Below are 23,785 nucleotides of genomic sequence, written 5' to 3'. Positions count from 1 at the left end.
AGTGATAACCATAGTACTTTGCAATTAATTTGATAGAAATACTCAAATGACATGAGCAAGTGATGAACTTGCCTTTCTTGATTGCAAGATTATGCAGGCAAGGTCTTCGATACGCAATAACTCCAAATTCTGAAATAGCATCATCGTCCGGTATGGTCGATGTTTAAAAGATTGGCAAGGATGCAATAATGCATAAGTATGAGATGCAATCGCTCTAAGCGTGACCTAACCCCGATGATTTAGGATTAGTGAGTTGTAATGATTAGTTTAGGGTGTGTTGCACTTTTAGAGTGATTCACATACAAGGTTCTTATTCAGGGTGATTACTTGGTATCATAAACGGGTGTTGCAATATAGCATAACAATAGCATTAATAACACACAACAATAAGATTTGGTGTAATCCTAACATGTAATAAATAGTGGTTGGTTTTAGTACTATATGTCATGGTTAATGATTGATTATTATATACTTCAAAAGAATAACCTTTGGAGAACATGTTCTTGAATTAAAGAACAAGTATGATAATTAGATTGGTGGGGTTCTATGGTTGACTATGGTTTCATCTAGTTTCTGGAGTAAGTATTAGATGGATCACAACAGAGTTGGATTCATCAAAAGTAGGTGGAGTTATGCCAAGGCATCCTAAGCAATTAATTACACATGGGTGCTATCAAGGTTGATGCTACCTTGCTAGTGATAGATGGCTATTGTCTATAGGTTCTATTAGGCAGGATTGATGATGATTCCTTATTTTCTTCAAAAGAATAACTTTTGAAGAACATACTTCTTAAATAATAAGAAGTATATCAATTAGGGTTGAAGTGGTCTAGGTTTTACTGTTGGTTCTATTAAGTAAGGAGTAATTGGCTCCTGAATAGGATGGTTGATAAATATCCAATACTAGTAGGGTTTAGTGGAATATGGTTGAGTAATGCTCGGGGTTTGGCAAAGTTGCACTCGAGGTTCATCACATTGGTGTGATGCTAAGTAGGAAAGAATATGGATGATGGCTTTGGTAATAGGATCTAGGGTTTATACTTGGTTAACCCTACTTGAATATTTAGGTCTGATGAAGATGGACACATGGGTTACCCATATATTAGTGATGGTCTTTTACATTTTATGTGAACATAGGTATGTCCTTTAGTTGCTGATGATGGCTCTATGACTTGAAATAAAGTATTATGATCACCAGTTCTAACCTTGGGTTTAGGTTAGAAGCAAATTAGGGTTCACATGTAATAATGGAACTAGGGTTCCTAATTAATTTAGGGTTTTAGAGTTCAACATGAAATGATAGGGTTGTAATACTATTCCATATGGAATTAGGGTTTGCTAATAACCCTATAATTATTGGATTAATAACTTCATTGATAAAGTTGAAGTTATTAATAAATTTGAAATAAAAATAATATTAGATTTGATATTTTATTATTTTTAAATAATTAATAATTAAGGTATTTATTAATCATGGTTTTAAATCCTCCTAATAAGGATTTAATAAGTTAATAGAAAAGGAAAACTAATTTTAATGTTTTCCTTATTTACTTACTGGTTTTTATCTATTTTATAAGATTTTTACTAATTATTGAATTTTAATTGAATTTGGAATTAAAAGTAAAGGCTTAATTAACAAGTATTAAATAAGTAAATTTTTATTAAAAATAAGAATTTCCTTTTATATTTTTATTGGATAGAGTTTTCTTTTCTAGGAATTTTAATATCTCATTTATATTTTTCTGACTTAATTTGGATTTTCTAAATTTCTTTGAAGTTGCAGTAATTTACTGGATTTAAATTTAAAAGGAAATAACTAAACCTACCCGGGCTAAAGCTACCCCTAGACACTGACTGGTGGGCCGTTGGTCCACGTCAGTGCCACGGTGGCTTTGACTGGTCAAAATAGGCGACGTGGCCAGGGAAACTCACTGCCGGCGATCGGACGGCGAGGGCGCCGCCGTTCCGGTGCTCGCGCGGGCGGGCTTCACGCACCAAACGACTCTGCACGCCAAGACGAAGCTACTGGTACCAGCGCCGCCCCTATATGGTTGCCGGAGCTTGTCCGACGGCGAGGTACTGCGGTGGCGGACACGGGCGAGCGGCGCGGCGACGCTACGGGACGTAATCGAGCTAGGCGAGCATGCTATGAGGTTCAACAGCTCACCAGGAGAGCGTTGGTGTGGTCGGCGAAGCTTGGGGAGGCCTCAATCATCGGCGAACGGCGACGACTGGTGGTGTCCGGCGAGGAATCGAGATCGCAATTCGATGGCCTCGAGGCTTCCCAGCAGTTGTGCGTCGACGTGGGGATAGCTGGAGTCGAGGCGGAGCTCCAGAGCTACACGACGATGCTTGAGGGTGCTCCATTCGACGGCGATGGTCGGAGGCCGGTTTGGCTAGGGTTTCGGGCATGGGGGAAATTGAGCATAGGAGGAAGAAATTCGAGACGAGGCTCGTCCTGGAGCTTTTATACGGCCTGGTGCGTGCCTCGTCACGCCTTCGGACGAGGAGATGTCGCCGGCGACGAGGGAAGGGAAGCACGTCGTCGTGCTTGTCCACCTCGAGCGCCGGAGAGGATGAGGATGACCCTCTCCTCTGTTTTTTAAACGAAGGGGTATGTTGGGCTGGTCCGGGCCGTGTTGGGCTGGGATTTGCTTGGGCTGTCTGGTGGGCTCGGCCGAACGGGTAGGGTCCGGTAAGGTTTATCTCTCCCTTTTCTCGTTTTTCTTTTTCTTTCTTGTTTTACCATTTCATTTATTGAATTCTGTTTTGAATCTAATTTGTTTTCAAAGTTTTCTTGCGGGTTCCTTGTTATGTTAATTCGATTAAGAGGTAGTGTGATGTATTACACCACACTCCAATATGAAGCAAGTATTTTATATTAGTTTATATGTCATGCTTATTGGTTTATTAAAAATAAATAGGCATGAGCTTATATTCTTATTTTTAATTTTTCTTTGTCCTTGTGAATTCAATTATTTGGATTATTATTGTTGATACTTTCAACTCAATGTATTTTAAAGGTTGTGTTGAAACTTGGTATTCAGTTCAGGGAATTGGTCACTTGCACATGATTTTATGTGAGCACCAAGGTATTAGGGTTTCATAGTATCTATGATAAACCACTTGTTAAGGTTAATACTTATCCTTATCTTTGCAAGTATTTATGTAGGTATTGTTTCAATCATGGTTAATCTTGGTTACCAAGATAAATAGTTGATCACTTCACATATGGTCTCAATTAAGTGGTTGATCTCCACCATGGTTCTAATCAAATGGTTTAGCACTAGGTTATTCTTGAGTTCCATAATGAAGCATGAGCTTTAATTAGTGAACAATTATAGGGTTCTCATCATATTCACCTAATGGCAATTGGTTTGAATCTCAATTAGGGCTTGGTTTTTTAATAGGATCATCATAGTGATAATTCAACTAGGGTTGAGATATAATTCTAGGTTATAGAGATGGAATGACTCCATATTGCATGTGCTAGGGTTTAATCTCCCCTAACTATGATAAAGTGGTTACTTAAGTGAAGAATAGGTGGGATGTAACAGTGGTAGGATTCTACTTATGATCACCAATTGATTCACAAGTTAAGGTTAGGATATAAGCCTAGATTTGATTACTAGTGATCTCCCTATAATTTCATGTGGTGAATGATATATGTTTATCCTATTAGGGCTTAACTTATCCTCACATATCTCAAGAGCATGATCATGGATTAGACATGATCAACTTGTTCTTTTTATCTTTGCCTCAAGTTCTTAGGGTTTATGATCATCACCCAATTTATAATGATCAAGGTTTGGCTTCCTAGAGTATTTCTAATGGAAAGTGGTTTTTACTTCCATGATCAAGTGTTGTCTTGATGAACTAAGGCATATCACTTCTATTTTACATTTTAGGATGGCTATTATGGTGGCCTCTATAGTTTATATCCCAGGAGAATGTCTGAGATATTATTTAGGGTTCTACTTAATCAAGTATGATATAATCATCAAGTGTATGGATTGTTCTCTCCCTCATATTCAATTGTTGCCTCAACTACTTAAGTGTAACACCATATCTTGGGGCTCTCTTATAAAGGAATGGTTTATTCTAGAGTTTATGGTGTACTCCTAATATTTGTTTAAGTAGCTAAGCTAAAGATTCAATTGTCTAACTTAATTGATTTAGTTTCCTCCTTACTTTATCAGTTCATGGATATCATCTTATTCCATGTGATATTAGGTTATCTCACCATTCCAAGGGATATGGTTTAGGTCCTAATACTTTAGTTCAAGAATTGTCCTTGATTCTTAATTAGGTAAAGCTAGGATTGATATGAATAGTCTCTCTTAATTGGGAATGTCTTGAATAATATCCCAAGGTTGTGTTCTGAAGATGAGGTTTGAATACTTGGATGTATATCCAAGGTTTAGCTCAAAGTTTATCATGACTTCTCTAAACAATTAATAGGACTCTCACCTCTCTTAGTTTGATGCTTAATAATTTGGAATAGAGAAGAGTTGTATTCCTTAGTTGGATCTCCTTGTCTTGTTTCCAAGATTAAAATAGAATAAATACCATGAGGTTCATGGTAGGATCATGGATTTGTTTTTAAGACATGGAGAATATAAGTGAAGAATAGTTTCTCCAATTATTGTTACTTGATTTCCAATTAAATGGATGTTCATATGTTATGGCAAGGAATATCATGTTGTGATCTTTAATAAGATCAAGTAGTTGATCCTTGGTTAATAAGTTCTTGTGTTGATTTTAATTCCATTTGATCTAATCCCTTAGATCAAATCATCTCTACCCAAAACAAGGTTTAGTAAAGTCACATTGAGGTTTTTAGCGCTTGACTTGATGAGCTACTTCAATTCCACCAAGGTCAAGTGAAACTTCGATTCTTGTGATCTGTTTTACTTTAAAGCGCGAAAATTCCCCAGATTTTCTATGCATGAATGCAATGCACACATCTGTTTCCTCTATTTTTGTAACCCCATTACCTGGGATATTACAGGTTCGCAGTTCTACAGCCAAAGAGAATCGCGCCAAGTCAACTGTGCCTCATACAGCTGGCAGCAAGAGTCATGCCCGTGTTACCCAAGAAATGGTAAGAATATTGTCCCAATATGAAAATAGATGCCACTTTGTTTCAAGGACTAATAATACTTGGAAACAACAAATTTTTGTAGGCTGATGAACTTGGATATGCTCCTCGGAGAGATGAAGTGTATATCAGAACACATACGCTCAAGAAAGGACCTCAAAAAGGACAACACGTGCCATAGGCAACTCCAATTATTGTATGTATTTTTTGGCATATACCTTTTGTATCACTTAGAGATTATATTAAAGTAAATGCAATGCATTCTGCAGAATAAACTCCTCCAGGCAGTTGATGAACACCCTGACTGGAAGGAAAAAAGTTTGAAAGAAGGTGATCTGTTTGCACGAGCTGTTGGAATGAAAGAGCCAAGGGGTCGTATCCGTGTATTAGGTCTAGGGCCGACACCTCAAGATGTGGGCACACCGGATACACGGGGTAAAGTGAGCACAAGGGTTCTAGTTGAAATGGTAGCTCGTCGAGAAGCTGAACACCGGATGAACACTTTGGAGGACCAGATGCAACAAATGCGGGAACAAATGCACAAGATGCAACAAATGTTAGCTTCACCAGGAGGGCATAATTTGGAGACTCCCAGCTCGCAAGATGGTTCTAATTCTCGACAAGTAATGAACTATTTTGCATACGTAATCTGTTCATTGCATTACATATTCATCATGCATGTAGTAAGTTACATACTGTTTTTGGCAGAACTCAAGAATTGAACTTGGGAAAGATAATGACATGGAAGATGATGAAGAGGACGGGGAAGATGACTATCTTCAGAGAAGAGGTGTTGCAAATCTAAAAGACTCTTTAACACACCAAGATGAAAGCCTTGTAATCTTCTCACTCATCCTTGCTGCATATAAAAAATGTTTTTGGCTTCCATGTTTCTTAAATATTGTTCTTTTCAGATAGGGATGGATGTGCTTCTATACTCTTGACTGGTCCTGAATCTCCTGTTGCTAAGGCAACAGTTCTCTCAGTTGATCCAGACACACTTGTGGGTGGGGAGCCCCTTGGGCCTGCGACTTATGAGGTAATTGTGAATGCTGCGATTAAAAGGGGTGCTACGCTGCCATATCAGTATGATGATTTAAGATACATCGGTGATGCTGTCACAAGGTCCATTGCATGGCCATCTAGCAAGGTAATCGCCATTCATGCATGTGTGTTTTATCCACATCATATGTTTTGTCGTTTGTGTTATGCTGAGCTGCAACATTTTTTATAGATGAAGCCCTACAAACCAGCAGCGTCTGGCTCATCTCGTCGCTGAGGTATTTCGGTTGAAAATCAGTTTCGAGGAGAGAAACTGAAGATGATGTGAGTAAAGCTGACACTTGTGTACTATCTGCTCTTCCTCCCTGTAGTATCTGCTTGTTGGTACAATTTAGTTAGTTTTTGTAATAATTAAATAATTATGTGTAAAATATATTTTAGACTTGCAATTTGACATAATACTTCACATATAATGACATAATGCAACTTGCCATGTCTAAATCTCCCAGCCGCATGTATGCTATTTGAAATTCATGCAAAGGCCACGTTAGTTGTCTTGTTGGTTTGATTTTAAGAGACACCTCGTGTACTGATTCTTTTCTTTATACTAGCTGTTCTAGTTCAAAGCCACAAGTTTTGCACTCTCGGATGATTTTGTTCGTCTAATCTCTTTGAGCCAATATGTGATGATTTCCTAGTCCAGTGCAGTTCGTAGTAATCTGAATACCAGTGTTCTTCTGTACTGAAGATTTTTTAATCAACCACACACATCGTTTGGCACAACTCGCAACTGGCCAGGCAGTCACCCTTGTTCTGTGATGCACTGTTCTAAATAGAATAAAATACAAAACTGTTTCATATACTCTGTAATATGGAAGGAAACAAGAATCAATAGAATGAATTCTGTGTACTTGACAAGAAGCGAACCTAGTCTAGTTGGTTAGCTGTCCTCTCCTGTGTTGCTTTCAAATGTAATGAAATAAAACAAAATATAAGGCAGCACCAAAATATAGAAGATTGTAGCTTGCTTCCTTCAGTGAATTGAGGGAAGATGTGAGTGGATTCAGCTGAAGAGGCGGTGCGGGAAGACAGTGCGTATCTAGTCTGTTTTATGCTTCCTTCAGTAGGTGGTTTCTTGATGTGCTACATAGCTCAATCTAATAGTATGTCATGGTTACCTCATGTTCATGCTACTAGTCTTAGTATCCAAGTGATCCACCATTTACATGCTTCCTTCACTAGTTTGCTAACTGTATCACTTTGTACTTGTTTGTGCAGATGTCCCATTCAAATATGAATTATCATGCAAAATGGTTGCCGCAAACCACCAAGTAGCTGGATGTTTCCCATCAACAAGATGAGTTGTGTAATGGAGTAAATTTGGTCTCATAGGCTACCTTTCTGTTATCATTTTGTAAGACTGGTTATATGGTAATCATTTGGCTTCCATTTTGTAAACCTGGTTATGCGGTGACAAGCTCTTATTTTGTAAACTTGATTATGCTGTAATGAGTTGAGAACATATGAACAATCATTGTTGTATTGATGGTTGTGCTTTACCTCCCCATGGCATTTTTAGAGGATATGAATGTATACTAGTGTGGATATATGTGAATATAATGATTTTTGCCATTCACGATGAGGGCCAACAGAAAATCGGTCGCCAATGCTTGTGTTGTCCAACTGTTGGTCGGCGAAGAAATGTCGGTCGGAAAAGAAATGTTGGTCGGAAAAGAAATGTCGGTCGGCAAAGCCTTGGCAATGGTGTCCAACAGTCGGTCGGCAATTCTATGTCGGTCGGGAAAGACATATGCCGACCGGACTTACAGTGACCAACAAAATCGGTCGGCAAAACTAATTCCTGACCAACTTTTGTTCGGTAAAAGGGGTTCCCCGACCAACTTATCTGTTGGGGTTCAAGTGCTGTGGTGTAGTGATTGGGAACGGAGGAGGTGGGGAACCGGTCATATAAGGAGGCGCGGTGCGGTGAAGGTGGGCCGCGCTGGGTGGCTGGCTCGGCCGCTGGCTGGCGCGGGGTGGGTGGGCCGCGCGCGCGGTGAACGACCGGCTGTGGAGGGGAGGCGGCAGCCGCGTGGGCGGGCGGCGGTTAATGGCACGAGCACGGTCATCAGGGGCGCCGCACCGCACGGCGCCGCGTCGTGCGGGCCGTGCCGTGGTGGGCAGTCGAGGCCAGGCCACCACCACCACCCACCGCTATCGCAGCCCGGCGCGGCCGCGTGGCCGTGTAACCTCCATCTCCTTTCCTTTCCTTTCCCTTTCCTTTCCCTCGGCGGAGGCCGCGCCCGCGCCCGTTTCCTTTTTTTTTTAATCGATGGATTCCAGCCAGCACCGCCGTGCCGATCCCATCCTCTCTCTCTCTCTCCCGGCTTAATTATTGGAGACGGCGGGGGGCATCGGTGGGCGGCGACCACGTCTACCCACTGCGCCTTGCCGTGGCGGATCAGATCGGCTAATGGTGTTTGCTTTCGTTGGCCAGCGTCGCACTCCTACGACGGCGACAGCGACTGCGCCGGAGCGATTTGCGGTTCCGGCCGGCCAGCCCGCTAATCTCTAGTATCTGTGTTCTATGTTTGACAATCATAACAGCATCTTCAAGTTTTCTTGCGCTTCCTCTTCCTAAGCTTGCACGACGTCCTAATTCTCGTGTTTTTCTTGCCTTGTGTGCGGATTAATGGGGATGGTCTCCTTTACTTATCACTATTTTGAAATATGCATAAATTTCAAGAATATGAAAATCAAAAACACGATGCGAGACAGTACATATTTAGCTGCTTTAAAGGGAAACTAACTTCTTTTACAGTTCATTTACACGAGTTTGCATGGTTTCCACACGATCAGAAGAAAACACCTATCACTTTAAAATGCAATTCAAAGTAGACCATGGGAGACAAAATCGGTTTACTACTATCTCATGAAATAAATCTTTGGTTTTCAAACGGCCACAAATTGGCTTTGCCGCCAATCTCTATGTCTTTCATGTGGTCTCCATGCATGATAGGTACATAATTATTTCATCTTTTTTTCTTGTGTTCCTCTTGTAAAAATCTAGCCATGTGTCATTCTAGTTCTACTGGTTTGCTCCTTGATGCGTGATATCCATGGTCTCTTTTGTTCACGTCATATATTTCTCGATAAAGAGAATATATTAATATCGATAGATACCAATTGCATCTAACTTCTGCAATAACGCATTACCCTAATGGTAGTACGGATGCACACAGCCAAAAAAGAAAAAAAAACTAAGAAAAAGAAGTCCCACTACGGTACTCTAGCCCTAGCAACAACAATACAATCGCCACCAACACCTGAAATCCAAGCTCTCCACAAGCGACGCCTCCAATAAGGAAATAGTGCACAAGCGCTGCCTTCGCCCGATCAATAAATTCTAGGGTTTCACCCTGGAGATAGTTCCTACTCTCAAAATAATGTCTTCAACAAGACCATTGCCAAACACAGACAGTTAAGGTTAGACCTTGGATTTTCACCCTGAAAGATAAGATTCTGAACTTCACATGTGCTTTCACGTCATATATGTGAACTTGAATGTTGTCATAGCACGAAAAGTTGTCGAAGGCATCAAGGTTACTTGAATGGATTAAGGGTTGCCTGATCTAGCTCACATGCGGCTCCGTCTCACAAGATTCATGGCCCGCGAGTCCAAATCGGCGACGGATGACACCTCCGTTATTGGTGGTGACATGTCGGTGAAATCGAGTTTGTGATCTTTGTTCACATCAATATAGTTTTGTACATATATACCAAAACTATTGATAACTGCAAGAATACAGATCAGTTGTAGCTAGTTTCGAAATAAGAGTATCGAACCACGAGGAGCTACTTTGTTAGGTTTTAATGCCCCTTGCTACTTCTATACCTAATAATAAAGAAAATAGGGCTTCTTGCTTCGTCCGTCCTAAATTTTACCGATTTACCCTTCCACGAGATACATATCTACCAGAACTGCCACCGCCAAGTCAAAAGTGTACTGGCTCGTTGTCTTTTTATTTTTCGGCAACCGGTAGGGAAGGCTGGGCGTGGAAAAAGAACGGGATAAGGCCGCCGAATCACACCCCTCTCCTCCATGGCTAGGCTCATGCGAGCGAGCGAGCGAAGAGACCCGACCATTTGCTGCTCTGCTCGCCGCATCCGGCCGCACTAGATCCCCGAACTCCGCCACCTGCCCACAAGTTTGCGGCCTGCTGCGCCTCCGTTGCCCTTGACCAGACCGGCAGACCCCCTCGCCCTGGTTCTATGTTGTCGCTAGATTGGGATCCCGCGCCGAGGCCGTACGGATCTCCTACGCCGGCGCTACAGGAAATCGGTGCAGCCCCTGCATCTTCTTCCACACCGCCATCCGTGAATCCCTTTCTTGAGACCCTCCAAAAGTGGCAGCACATGCCTGCATGCTATCCATTTGTTCCCCGACTCAATGCACGACACATCATTGAGCTCAAGATGGTCACAATTATCTTGGTCTACCCACAATGTCTGCAGCTCTGCCACATATGCCATCACTAATTTGTCATCTTGGCATCCAATGGAGGGCACCACTGAGATATCAACAACCACCCAGTCGGTAAGGAGGTGATGGCCTTCCACTTCCCCCCCCCCGCGTGCACTAGCCTTAACTCTTGGTTATCCAACAGTACCCAACAAGTTCCCATCAAGAACCTTTCGCTCCCCAAGAAACATTGCCCTCCAAGACCAACTCACATAGTTGGCAGCACCATCAAGTTTTATGTCAGTTGGCAACAACACAAGTTTTTGTTCCACTTCCCCTTGAGGAACGATGGCCCTCGAGGTCGATCCATCTGCCTTAGAGGTGAGGAACATCGTGAGCTTCTCCAAAGCTAGGATCTTTGCATCGGCCATCTTCTTCCCTTCCAGAGGCCGCACACAACAACTTCCTGAACAACATCCCCCCTCCGCTGCCACCACCGCCCGCAGCTCTGATACCATGTAGAATCACACCGAGGCTCACCTCTCTGTTCCCAGTAGCACTGGCGGCTGGGGTTGTGTTGTGTGTTAGGTTTTGCTCTCCTCCAGCTCATTTATATAAGTCAACTCCCACATGGGTTTGGGTCTATTGGGCTGCGATATTGTTTAACATGTTCAACATGCAGTTTGAATTAGACATATGGTTTGAATACATTTGTTAAAGCAGGTACCTTTTAGAATAAAACACACATATTACCTACTGATATCTAATCGCCGCGTGGTTGGTAACACCGATGTTGCCTTACTGATGTAAAAATCCCATTTCTTGTAGTCCATGGGTATACAGAAAATGAGGCCATATCTCAAAATAATTAACCATCAAAAATTTGCAGGTAGTCAGGGTGATGTTTACTCAGACAGTTGCAGTCATCAATCTGTACAGAGAAATCTGATTAGCCATATACATCAAAGCTTGAGAATAATTTCTTAGTGTGTTGGGACAATAATATTTTAGTCCATAGGAAACTGGTTTTTTTACCCGCAACAAAGCATAGGGTTATTTTATGATGGTTCAAATAACATTTATTTGATATTACATAAATTTTAACTTTGATGAAAACTAATATGAGTATGGCTGTATGAGGAGTAACTAAAAATAGAGGAAGTATTGGCCGTAACTAAATATTGAAAAATTTACACACCTGGGTTCTATCATGGTGCAAGAGTGATCCTTTTATATCCCGAGTCTTCACTCGACTTTTAACAAATCGTAACTCTTTCTTATTTAATGAATACGCCAAAGCTCCCCCCCCCACCCCCCCCTAAAACAAAAATCTTGAAGAAGATAATATTAACATGTACCTTTGATGCATATACATTAGGATAGTAGACATGTTGTCTCACCGAAGTAGCTAGAGAGGACAGAAGGAACATAACTCGGTTGAAAGAATTGCAACATTTCACCAAAACATTGTGCACAAGATTCAAGCGTCAGGCTCCTGGTGTTGATGGTAAGTAGCAACGTTGTTGCAGGGTACGAATTCATCTTCACTACCAGGATGTAAACAGTATCATTATCACACAAGCTCAGGGTGGGGGTGCCCGAAGAAAAATTCTTCCAGGTCAGCCCCTTCTCATCGACCAAGATTTCAGGCAAGAGATGCAGGGAGCCTGAGTCATTAGCGACCGATATGTCGGACGTATCAAAGGTGGCGCCCTCGTGCCAAACATCCGAAGTAATCAGCCTGGTCCATACGGTAGCCATCCAGCCTTGATCGTCCCGTCGCTTCACGTTGAAGGCGGCTTCCGCGTGAAACTTCAAATCAACAAACTTCATCACGCCATTGTACACTGTCACATGGCGGTGTCGCCGGGGGTTAAAATCGGCTTCATACTCCAAGTCGGTGGGCGTTTCGCCGGGCTGCGGCACCGGCAGCGCCACGAAGCGGACGGTGGGTTTCTCGTCGAGGACATTGCAGAGAAGAATCCCCCGCCAGAGATCGATCCAGCCTATAAGCCCGGACCCCGCGTATACCGTGCTCGTGGCCTCCATTAGCGGGTCGAGGATGGCATCCAGTGTTTCCGTGCCCTCGGCAGGCACCACCTGGGTAGCGCGCCACGCTTTGCTATCATCGGAGCGGTAGACATGCAGGGTGTATCGGATGCGCTCGGGGGACTCAAACGGGAAGAGCTGTATATCAGGGAGCACCACGGCGAAGTGTTGGCTGTCATCGTCGTCGTCGTCGCAGATGGGCAGGACGGCGAAATTGCTCGGCTGGAAAGTGGTCGGGTAGGGTCCCGGGAGAAGGTGGAGAGACGGGACGCCTGGCCCCGCTCTGTAGACGAAAAAGTCCAGGTCGCCGCCGTCGGAGAAGGGGACGGACAGAAGCGCCAAGCCTCCTGCCGCGCAGAGGATATTGGTCAGCTGCTGGGCACAGCGCTGTCTCCCGGCGGCGTCGTAGCAGCGGGCGAAGCAGAGCGAGAGGGCCGGCGGATCGCGGATTTCGAAGGACACCTCGATGGAGAGGCCTTCCCTGTTCTTGGTTTTGGCAGATGTGGAGTTTTGACAGGAACCGATGCGGCAGTTCTTGTCCAAGAGGATCTCGGGGCGGAGGCCACTCAGGTAAGGGAGGCCAGGCATGGTGGAGGAGTGGGACGGCGGCGACGAAGACATGGATCTCAAGGGGGAGGCGAGCGGCGGAGATCGTGGGGGAACAAGAGGGATTCCGTGTAGACAGCTCTGTTTTCTAGGGCTGAGCAGAAAAAAACTGAAATTAACCAAATATAGCCGGCCAGTCGGTTAACGGCGCGGTTTCGGTGGGGAGCAGCTATACACCGACCTGGTCGGTCGGTGCAACGCACCGCACACCCCCGCCACTCGGGGCGGTTCAGTGGGCCGCGGCCCATCCCAACAGGTAAGCTTTTTTTTCCTTTTTCTTTCCTTTTTGCTGTTTTATCTTTTCTGTTTATATTTCCGTTTTTAAAATGTAACAACTTTTTTGGAAACACAAAACTATTTTTTGAGATAGAATATTCCGTAAAATTTGAATATTTTCAAAACTGAACAAATTTTAGAATTTGAACAATTTTAAAATTTGAACATTTTTTAAAGTTGAACATTTTTTGAAATTGAACATTTTTTACTGAACAATTTAAAAGTTTGAACAATTTTAAAATTTGAACAGTTTCAAAGTTTGAACATTTTCAAAAATTTAATTTGAACGGTTTTCAAATTTGAACGGTTTTCAGATTTGAACGATTTTCAAATTTGAACATTTTTTAATTTAAACATTTTCTCAATTTGAACAATTTTTTAAAAATAAAATTTTCGAATCTGAAAAAATATAACAAAAACCGAAAACAGAAAAAAGAAAAGAAAACAGAAAAAGAAACCAGAAAAGAAAAAAGTAAAAGCAAAAACGAACTGCACAGCAAAACAGATCTAAATGGGCCCGGCCCATACCCGACCAGGGGGTGTGCGGTGGCCGGTAGCCACCGACCTGGTCGGTGTATAGGTTTTTCCGTTTCGGTGTGCCATACAGAGAATCAATCAACACCGACGCTCAGTCCAATAGCGTCAAAGGCCCAAAGCCCAACAAAAGCCCACATACTCTCCCAGGCACCTTTTCTTCAGAAAAAAAATCACAATTACCTGCGGCTTCCCAACAGAGTCTCCTCGCCGGCCGTCCTCCTCGCCGTCGCCCTACCCATCTCGCCGGCTGCGTTGCGGTCCGCGGAGGAGAATGGATGCCATGGAGGAGAACACGTCTCCGCCGCCACCTCCACCGCCCACGACGTCAGTGGGCGCCTCCCCTGCCTTCTTGCCCTCCTTTCATTCCCTTTGCTGTCTCTAGGTCACGCGGAAGCAAGCTCACATCTCCCCCTGATTGGGGCGTCGCGTGGTGTGCAGGGGTGCGAAGCCGCCGCCGTACAAGGATCCCGACGACGGGAGGCAGCGGTTTCTCCTGGAGCTGGAGTTCATCCAGTGCCTCGCCAACCCCATCTACATCAACTGTACTGTTCCTCTCCCCCTCTCCTCCCCTCTCTTCCGTTTTACCTAACTGGTTAGGTTTAGCTTATTTTGGTCATTTTGGGGAGAATGGAAAGCACCAACACAAGTTTCTTGTTAGTCAATTTGGGGGTTAAGTGCTGCTGCAAGTAGTTAGCTCATTGACAATAAAGAGATTTTTGTGATTTGATTGTGTTAGTCAGTCAGTGTGATGGCTTATAGAGTAACTAATCTACCTGATATAATTTTGTGATGGCCATGGCCAATGACTCCGATGACTGCTTAGGGCCACGTTTGGGAGCTATGCAATCTAATAGCCTGGTAAACAGGATACCAGTGTGTTTTACTAAGCACCATGGAAACCGGCGATCACGGGACCTATTTTTTTGGGTTTAGACTGGTGTTTGGATGCAGTTTAAATCTTGTCACTTGCAACCTCTGGAGTGAAGCTAGAGGATAGACTATTAAAGTACTGAACTGAGACAACAGTACAAGCTGATTTCTAAAGTAAGCAGACGATGTTCTAATTGATCTGAGTGTTAGAGTCTGTTTGGTTGGGAGCCCCAGGCTGCCTAGCCAAATAATTGGCGTTGACCAAGTAGTTGGGCATTGTTTGGTCTGCAGCCCATCATTTGGCGTGCCCATGCCTAAGGGTGTCAAGTGGGATCCCACTTTTGTCCCACTTGTAGTATAATTTAACTTTTCTAGTACAAATTTTGACACCAAAATTTGAACTACATAGTACAAAATGACATCCCACTGGGATCCCACCTTGACACCCTACCCATGCCAACTTCAGCTTTCCAATACAATTTCATGCCCAAGATTTGGCTAGGCACGGGCGACAGAATGGTGCGCCAATATTTTGGCTTGCCCGTGTGTTGGCATGGCAAACATAGGCGAAAACCAAACAGCCCCTTAGTATCCTGCACTGAGCTGCTGCCAACTTCTCAAATATATATTATGACAAGAATGAGTCAAAGAAGGAACTAGTTATGTGCTTTAAATTGTGCTATTGTCATTTAGCCCACTTTGGATGTCATGATCACAAAGCGACCAGGCGAGGACAAGGCGCGCACGTCGGCGGCTGGCGCGAAAATGAGGTCCGGGACTCAATCCTGGCGTGCGACTCTCCCTGATACCTGTCGAGTTGGAAGACCAACCTTTCCCCTCAATTTTGCTTTTCCGGGTGAAATAGAGAATATGCTGAATTCGGACTGACCCAAAAATGGTTTTCCAAACAGCCATTTTGTGACTTGTGCAAATTTAAATTTGGGCTTGTAATGTACTGTCGTATCTGGGCGACAACTGCACTTCCAAACGAGCCCTTAGTGGGGAAAAGCCAGGGTGATTGAATTATACATTTGTTTTGCATTGCTCCCTGTGCTTCTGATGTCTTATGAATCAATCTGTTGCATGTGTATCAAACTAAATTCTGCATGGGAGATGTCATCATCTACTATTTGTTTTGTTCAAGCAGATCTAGCGCAGAATCGGTACTTTGAGGATGAGGCATTTATCGGATATCTCAAGTACCTCAAGTATTGGCAGCGTCCGGAGTACATCAAATACATAATGTGAGTTAGCCAAAACTTTTGATTTTTCTACAAGTAGGTATGCTCGATGGCATAATATTGTGCTCATAGTTGTTGATGGTGCAGGTATCCACACTGCCTTTTCTTTCTTGAACTCCTCCAAAATGCAAATTTCCGGAACGCAATGGCACATCCCGCAAACAAGGTAACCTTGAGCCCATTTGGCTAGAGTTGCACTCAAGCACCATTCCCACCCTTTTATTTCACTGTTTTACAAGTTCCTTTTCTCTTTTCAATTCCTTTCTTTGGAATCGTCTCTTTGGAGAGTATTAATTTTACTGTATTAATAGATTGCTAGTGGTTAGAAAGGAGCAAGAAATGATAAAATGTTGCTACGAATGCTCTTGTAGATATATAAATGGGTATGCTTATTTGCTTTGGAATTAATTGAAGAACACCACATGTTATCGAAGCATATTAAGCTTGAAGCACACTTTCATATTTTCATGATTTTATCTGCATAATATTCTGTTAGCATTCTAAGTAAATCTGTTTAATCTGTTAGGACTTGTAATCATTAGTATGAAACTAAGTCTTACCTGCAAATTGCTTGACAGGAAGTTGCTCATAGGCAGCAATATTTCTTCTGGAAGAACTACAGGAACAATAGACTGAAGCACATCCTACCCCGTCCTCCTCCGGAACCAACTCCTGCGCCAGCACCACTGCCGACACCTCCACCAGTGCCTGCACCACCGTCATCTTTGCCAACTATGTCAGCTGTTGGTGCATCTGCAATGCCCCCCATGCAGTTTATAGGAACTCCTGGCACCAATAACCCAAAGAACGACATGAGAAATGTTATGGGTGGCAGAAAGAGAAAGTATGTGCCTCCCTTCCTTTCAATCATTAAATAACATCTCTTATGCAAGTTATTAGTTGTCGGTGCAGTGTTACTACAAAGTTATTAGTTGTAAATTCAATTCCTTTTCTTACAAGTTTGTGTGTTGTTATCTTCATTCTGCCAACCTAGATTATGAACTATGAAGTTCCTATGTATTGATACAAGGAAGATGGTTGAGGCTCTCGACATGCTTCATATATAGGGGAGCTGAATCAATCCTCCTGTATCGGAGCAACAGTCCTCCGTCGAAGAAATGGAGGAATCTGTTCTACTAGCTTCTCTTTTCTTAATCCATGATTTGATGAATCGTGAGATTTTGTGAATAATGCAAGGTTCACAGTATTATTGTGCCCTTGCAGCTTGGTAGTCAATTTGAATGTGAAAGACGGCAATATGTGATTTTAGTTTGAGCTACAACAGCTTATTTCTTTTCGCTCTTGTGATGTATAGCTTGAACTTGGGATTATGATGTGTCATGTTCAATAAAATTATTTACAATGACTGATTGTGCTCTGTGCATCTTGGCTGCAGGATGGGCTAGTGTAGCATATTGGTCAACCTGACAGTGGACATCATTTCATGGAAGCCCAGAGTCGCCCCTGTGTCTTGCAGGCCTTTGAAGTTGCGGACAAGTTAGAAGCAAATGCTACCGTCTAGTAGTTGGAGAGATGTCTATATGGCACTGCATCCTGATTGACTGAATGTTTTCTTGGCCTTCTTGTAGTTAAATGAAATATTTGTTTGGTGAAACTTTGTGCAAACAATGTGAGCAATAACATTCAGCACCTGTTCTTAGATAGAGCCATAGCAACTGAACTTCATGAATGCTCCATTGCTTGTTCATGATTTTGCCGTGCAGTTTGTGCCTTGTTTTGGAGTATAGTAATCTGCTGCACTGTCCATTCGAGTGTGATATTCTATGATCGAAACTAGCGAAGTGCTAAGAGATGAATGTCATTGCATTGTGTATGTAAGCCAGTGCCATATTTGTACAAGTGGACAATAAGTGGCAACTCACAATCATCAGTAGTAACGTGGAAGTATTCATAGCGACTTGTTATTAAGGAAGTGTAAAATCACAAAGCACACATTTGAGCTTCAACTCTTTCAAAAAGGTGGCAAGTCGTCAAAACTTTTCAAACACTAATCAGGCAATTTGGCCATTGCTCGTCCGAGCATATGAAAGAAGACGAGAATAGCCGTACCATCAATGGCACTGATCGAGTGATCTTTGATGGTAACCAACACAAATGATAGCGGTACTCCTTCCTGAAGACTCTAGGCTCCTCCAGTCCTCTCCAGAATCTTCTAACCCCTTCTCCATCCCCTTCCCCAAGAAATCATAGTACGATCCATGGCACCTACAGCAGCCAGCACGAATCCTAAAGCCATGGTTCTGGAAGGCTCGAGGTCTCTCCCGTGCTCTCCAGAAGCTTCTAACCCCTTCCCCATCCCCTTCCCCAAGAAAGCGACGCCTTCAAAACCCCCCCTCCATTCCGCTCCTCCTCCTCCTCAGTCACAAGAATCCAAAATCACTTTCACAAGACAAGAGAGAAAGAGAAGAGAGAGATCCATGGCTACCGCCGTCGCTTGCGCTGATCCCGCGCTGGCCAGCCTCAAGAAGCTGCTCGCCGAGCCGTCGCCCACCGGTGCGCCCGTGGCCTACTGCGCGCTCAGCCCGGCCGCCGTCCGCCGCCTCTGCAGCACCCAGGGCAAGGAGGTCCGCCGCTCCGACGACGACGACGACACCAACGGCAAGCACGAGGATGCCGCCGCCGTGGGCCTCCGCCGTGCTCTCGACTCCGACCTGTCCAGCCTCTTCTCCCATGGTATGCGTCCCCGCCTTTCCTGCGTCGCTCCTCTCTGCGTTCGTTCCTGTGGGACAAATCCGTCAACTTTTTTTCTTTCGCGTTCTTAATTCTTCAGATGTGTTCGACCGGTTCGCCGCGCCGACGAGCCTGAGCCGTCTGCTGGGTCTGATGGAGGACGCGGTCGCTGCTCCTGGTCTGGGCGGCATCTCCTCCACGGCACGGCGCGGGTGGTCGGTGGCGAAGGAGGACGACGAGGCGGTGTACCTGAAGGTGCCGATGCCGGGGTTCGGGAAGGAGCACGTCAAGGTGTCGGCGGAGAAGAACAGCCTGGTGATCAAGGGGGAGGGCGAGAAGGATGCCTGGGACGGCGACAAGGACGACAACGCTGTGCCGAGGTTCAACCGCCGCATCGAGCTGCCCGCCAACGCGTACAAGATGGACAAGATCAAGGCCGAGATGAAGAACGGCGTGCTCATGGTGACCGTGCCCAAGCTCAAGAAGGAGGAGCGCAAGGACGTGTTCCAGATCGCCGTCGAGTAGGGAGGGAGACGAATCGATCGTGAGTAGTCCTAGTCCTAGTAGTAGTAGTAGTAGTGCTAATGGGAGGGCTGGTGCGAGTGGAGTTGAGAGAAGCCTTGTTGATGTTTTAGCTTCTGTGATCGTCTTGCGTAGCTCTGATTGAGTGGTGGTGAAGTTGGTCAGGAACTTTGTTCATTTCGAACTGCTTTGGTGGTGAAATTGGTCATGAACTTTGTTGATTTCGACTTGATGAAGTGCTTTGTTGGTGAAATTGGCCAGGAACTTTGTTTGTTTCCTCTTGCTTTAGTGATAAATGTTACTGATTCTATGTGAATTCTGAAATGCTTGAGTTTGTCCTGGAAGAACAGTAACTGAACAAGTTTGTGGTTGTGGCGTTTTCTTGAATCTTGATCACAATTTACGAGCTATGAACAGGCATATGGCGGTGGTGAAATTTTCCTCAACATTGTCCGCAGATAAAACAATTGGGCCTGTGAGTTCTAAATTTTGCAGTGATAAACCAAGATGACCTGTATATTCACAGTGATAGTGCTACGCCAGTTGTGCTTCCAGTATTATTTGCGGTTTCTAGCTGTTGCACGAATTACTTCTGGGGCAATGTGAAGCTAGAGATTTTGGTGACGAGCTAAACCACTGAATCTTAGTGGTGATGAGCCATTGGATCTTTTCATTTACTGAGCTATGCATTTGCCATGTTTGCAACTCGGCAGTGTTCACCTTGGAAGCAGAGAGATGGTATTTTGATTCTATCAGGTGAGCCTTACACAACACTACATCGCCATAGGCATCCGCTATTTGTTCATATGAACCGAGTGAAAGTTGTTCCTTTTCTCTCTTGAATTCACACGGTGCAGATTCCTTTCCTTTCTAAAGGTATTTTTCCATGAGAGCTCAGAGTTGTTCCTATTAATTTCAGTTGATAGATATTTCATTTTTTCAGATATTCATTCATTGTTTGCATATCGAAATTAGTGTTATTTTAGTTTTCATTTATGGTGCTATCTTGCAAGACAGTTCTCCAAAAATGAAGGTATACACATACCCTGAAGGTTATTGGATGTATGCAACAGCCATGTGATGTGTTCTTTTATCTTATCATACTCTGAAGGTATACACATACTGTGAAGGTGTTCTCTAATGTGTTGTGCTCCTTTATTTTATCACGAGCCAATTCAAAATCCATATTGTTATTCTCCTGAAATAATTTATCTATGAACATATTAAATTCTTGTATACAGTAGGAGTTTTAGCAAAAATATAATTGTTGGGCATGATCAATTGAGCCTATATCTTTGGGGGACTCCAAAATTGTTTTTAGTTTCCCCTTCAAATTTAGGAGTGCATGGCATACACAATCATACACACATGATCTGATGGTAATTTATTAAGTATCAGCGCATACATATTTTATTATCCTTATGTTCATGCATACATACATATTAATTTTATATACTTGCATCTAAATTTATTTGGAGTCAGTCACAAACCATGTATTAAAAACAAGCCACATATTGGGTGAGTATAAAAAGAAAAATCTGATATGTATGTCTATTTATACTTGAGTAGATCACAACAAACTTATTATGTGCATCAAGTTTTCCATATAATTACCGCAAGGTCACAATTCCCATGTAGTATGGTACCTACATTTGTTACGCCATGTTTAGGTTCTAGGTACTAACATATATTTATTTGGATGTACACCAGAACTAACTGGAGTTTTTTTTTTTGAGATTAGCTATGGCAGTGCTGTATATTTCATTGTTTATGTTATAGATTACAGGTTGAATCAGATTCATCTATAGCTTAGTACTGATCATTGTGCTGCCATACGCACGTTCCTTTTAGGACTTCTACTGGCTGGAAAAATTATTATTGAAATTAGCTAGCGCAATGCTACATATTTCATTGTTCCGATATAGATTCTAGGCCAAATTTGATTCACATATATAGCTTAGTACTGATGATTGTGGTACCGAGTTCCTCATTTTGTTAACTAAATTAGGATTTCAAGCAGATTTTGCATCTTTGAATAATTACTTCAGATTCTAGCTGATATGCATATGTCTAATTTTTTTTAATTAACTCAACCCTACTAGTGCTTACAACCCACTTGAATTTACTTACTTCTAGATGTGGTCTAACTAATCTGTTGATATCCACTGAAATAAGCATCCACAGTTTGTCCTAAAGGAGACTGACATGTATGTTTGTTCGTGTAAATATTTTTTCATGTTCTACAAACATAACAGTGAAATGGAGAATTGTGCTAAGTGTTTTTATAGATACAAGATACAAGTTACTCTCATATTCATGATTTTTTTCTTTGAGATAGCTTAGATTTACTGAAAAGTCATATTATCATTTACAAGCGAGATTTGGGAAAATTACTAATCATTTGCAGCTTTGGGATAAGCCCATGCCACAGCAGAATCTCATTGCACGGTGATGTTGGATCCTTCCCTATCTGTTGGTCCAATGACTGTCATGTGTGTAACTTTTAGGCTGCAGAATGATGCTTCATGAAACAACAAAATTAATCTATGAGTATTATTTTTGGTTTTTAATACCACACCATTGCCATGAGAAGGTAACCTCACTGAGTTGGATTTTACACAATGTGGTCGTAGTTATTCTGTCCTACAAGTACAATCAAGGTGAAAGGTTGTAATTTTATACTGGAAATTTCACTATGAAATTAAATAATAGTTCCCTGAACACCAGCTAACTATCTCAAACTGATTATTTGGGATATTTTTCAAGAAGAGCAAACTCAAGCTTGAACTTCCGCACATTATTTTTGACGAATTTCCACCATATAAACTAATGCTGTAAATGTTGTATAATGGTGAAATTCTTGATGAAAGCACAGCTACACAACCCAATAATTCTCCTAACCCTTATATCTTTTAAGAAACCATTGCTCTTCTCTGTAACTGTAAGGGTAGTTCTATTTAACACTGATGTTCTCTGCTATGATCAAGATTTTTTGTTGAGCGCTTGGCATGAAGAAGTAGTATATTCAGAACAGTACTTTACCACAATAGTCATTCCATCTCCTTTGACAGAAACGGCCTGTTTCAACATTTCACTCTAATTTAAATCTCATGGTGCTTTTAAATTGATACTGCACCATATGAGAAATACAAAGCCCAAAAAAAATCCAACCATTTTCCTTCGTCTTAAATACTTCACAGACATTTTTTTTTGCACAAGGACAGGCCCCAGAGATTCATTCATTCAACACGTGGCGGGTAGAAATTACAAAGAGGACCTTTTACATCTCTCGCCCTGAGAAACCTAGAATTTGAAGAAAGGCCCTCTAGATTAACAAAAAACACCCTAGGACAAAACGTAGAAAAGCAATCGGGTGAAAGTGCATGGAGCCCCCATGTGTGGTTTTGGTAATTAATGATAATCCCTATGAACTAATGTTTGCATTGAGTTATATTTATAGGAGTTGTTCATAGGCAATGCTTGAACCATATGTTGGCTTCAAGATTGCAATAAGAAGCAAATGAAGAAGATCAAGTGTCAAGTATGTCTTGAAGATGAAGATGAAGTGAGCTCTCAAGGTTAACTTCAAGACATCAACGAAATGAAGTGCAAGTTCAAGATGAGCTAACTTGAAGAGATCATATGCTTGAAGCTTGCCATGAAGAAATGAAGTGCAAGTTCAAGATGAGCCATCTCGAAGAGATCCTTTGCTTGACTCATGGGTATGTGAAGATGCGCCAAAGAAGAAGCTCTCCCATGGTGGATTATGGGGGAGCAATCCACAAGACTTCGTCAAGCAAACACAATCAAGAAAGGCATTCCATCTTGTTGAGGTCAAGATCGTCATCATCGAGCTCAAGTGGAATGCGAAAGTATAAGGTTTGCTCTTGATAGGGTTTCTTTCTCACCGGTCTCATAGTGTAGTTGGAGACCGGTTTATAGTTTAGTTGCCGTACTATCAAGAGGGCTCTCGAGTGAGTAACTCGATCGTATCGTTCGGAGAGAGCTCAAACCTTTGCATCCTTGCATCATCTTTCTTGGTTGTTATTTGGATCTTATCCATGCGATGTTTTAGAGCTTGTGCTTATTCTCATGACAAGCTCTAGTTCATCGAAAACGGATTTCGCATAGATCACTTGTTGCGTTTTCGAGTTTGGTGATTTTCTCAGTTTCTCATGTTGAGGTGTTGCACCTCTAAATATAATAGAAAATCACCCCCCGCTAGTTTCCATATTTTTGTTGGGTATGCTCTTGTCGTCCTCTTTCCAACAAAATTGGTTTCTCTCTATTCAGAGCTACCAATCTTAAGTTTTGGATTTTACAAGGTAGCAAGTCTATATCACCAGGCCGGATTTTCCGGGCCGGATATTTGCAAAATATCCGGCCCCTGAAAATCGGCTAAGGACTTTTGGCGAAGTGGCTCAGTGA

The 23,785-nt window shown here is 42.7% G+C and overlaps 2 protein-coding genes and 2 long non-coding RNA genes across 4 annotated transcripts; all 4 read left to right on the top strand.

The window, feature by feature from the left end:
• The first annotated feature begins 5,004 nt into the window (after positions 1-5,004).
• Positions 5,005-5,935, top strand: LOC124686227. Its single transcript, XR_006997758.1, has 4 exons — positions 5,005-5,104; positions 5,187-5,297; positions 5,371-5,724; positions 5,810-5,935. It is a non-coding gene; the product is annotated as an uncharacterized LOC124686227 (long non-coding RNA).
• Positions 5,936-6,027: 92 nt separating this feature from the next.
• Positions 6,028-7,560, top strand: LOC124686226. Its single transcript, XR_006997757.1, has 3 exons — positions 6,028-6,251; positions 6,336-6,427; positions 7,382-7,560. It is a non-coding gene; the product is annotated as an uncharacterized LOC124686226 (long non-coding RNA).
• A 6,672-nt stretch (positions 7,561-14,232) lies between these two features.
• Positions 14,233-17,909, top strand: LOC124686225 (mediator of RNA polymerase II transcription subunit 31-like). Its single transcript, XM_047220215.1, has 6 exons — positions 14,233-14,357; positions 14,472-14,575; positions 16,051-16,147; positions 16,232-16,310; positions 16,723-16,988; positions 17,541-17,909. Exons 1-6 carry the CDS (start codon positions 14,305-14,307, stop codon positions 17,548-17,550), a joined length of 609 nt encoding a protein of 202 aa, XP_047076171.1. The 5' UTR covers positions 14,233-14,304; the 3' UTR covers positions 17,551-17,909.
• A 673-nt stretch (positions 17,910-18,582) lies between these two features.
• Positions 18,583-19,621, top strand: LOC124689496 (26.2 kDa heat shock protein, mitochondrial-like). The gene is made up of 2 exons (XM_047223020.1): positions 18,583-18,838; positions 18,936-19,621. The coding sequence occupies exons 1-2, from the start codon at positions 18,583-18,585 to the stop codon at positions 19,358-19,360; spliced, it is 681 nt and encodes a 226-aa protein (XP_047078976.1). The 3' UTR covers positions 19,361-19,621.
• The last annotated feature ends 4,164 nt before the right edge of the window (positions 19,622-23,785 follow it).

This window comes from Lolium rigidum, chromosome 2, assembly GCF_022539505.1.
Source record: "Lolium rigidum isolate FL_2022 chromosome 2, APGP_CSIRO_Lrig_0.1, whole genome shotgun sequence".
Lineage (NCBI taxonomy): Eukaryota > Viridiplantae > Streptophyta > Magnoliopsida > Poales > Poaceae > Lolium > Lolium rigidum.
This window is presented reverse-complemented; position numbering and strand designations above follow the sequence as displayed.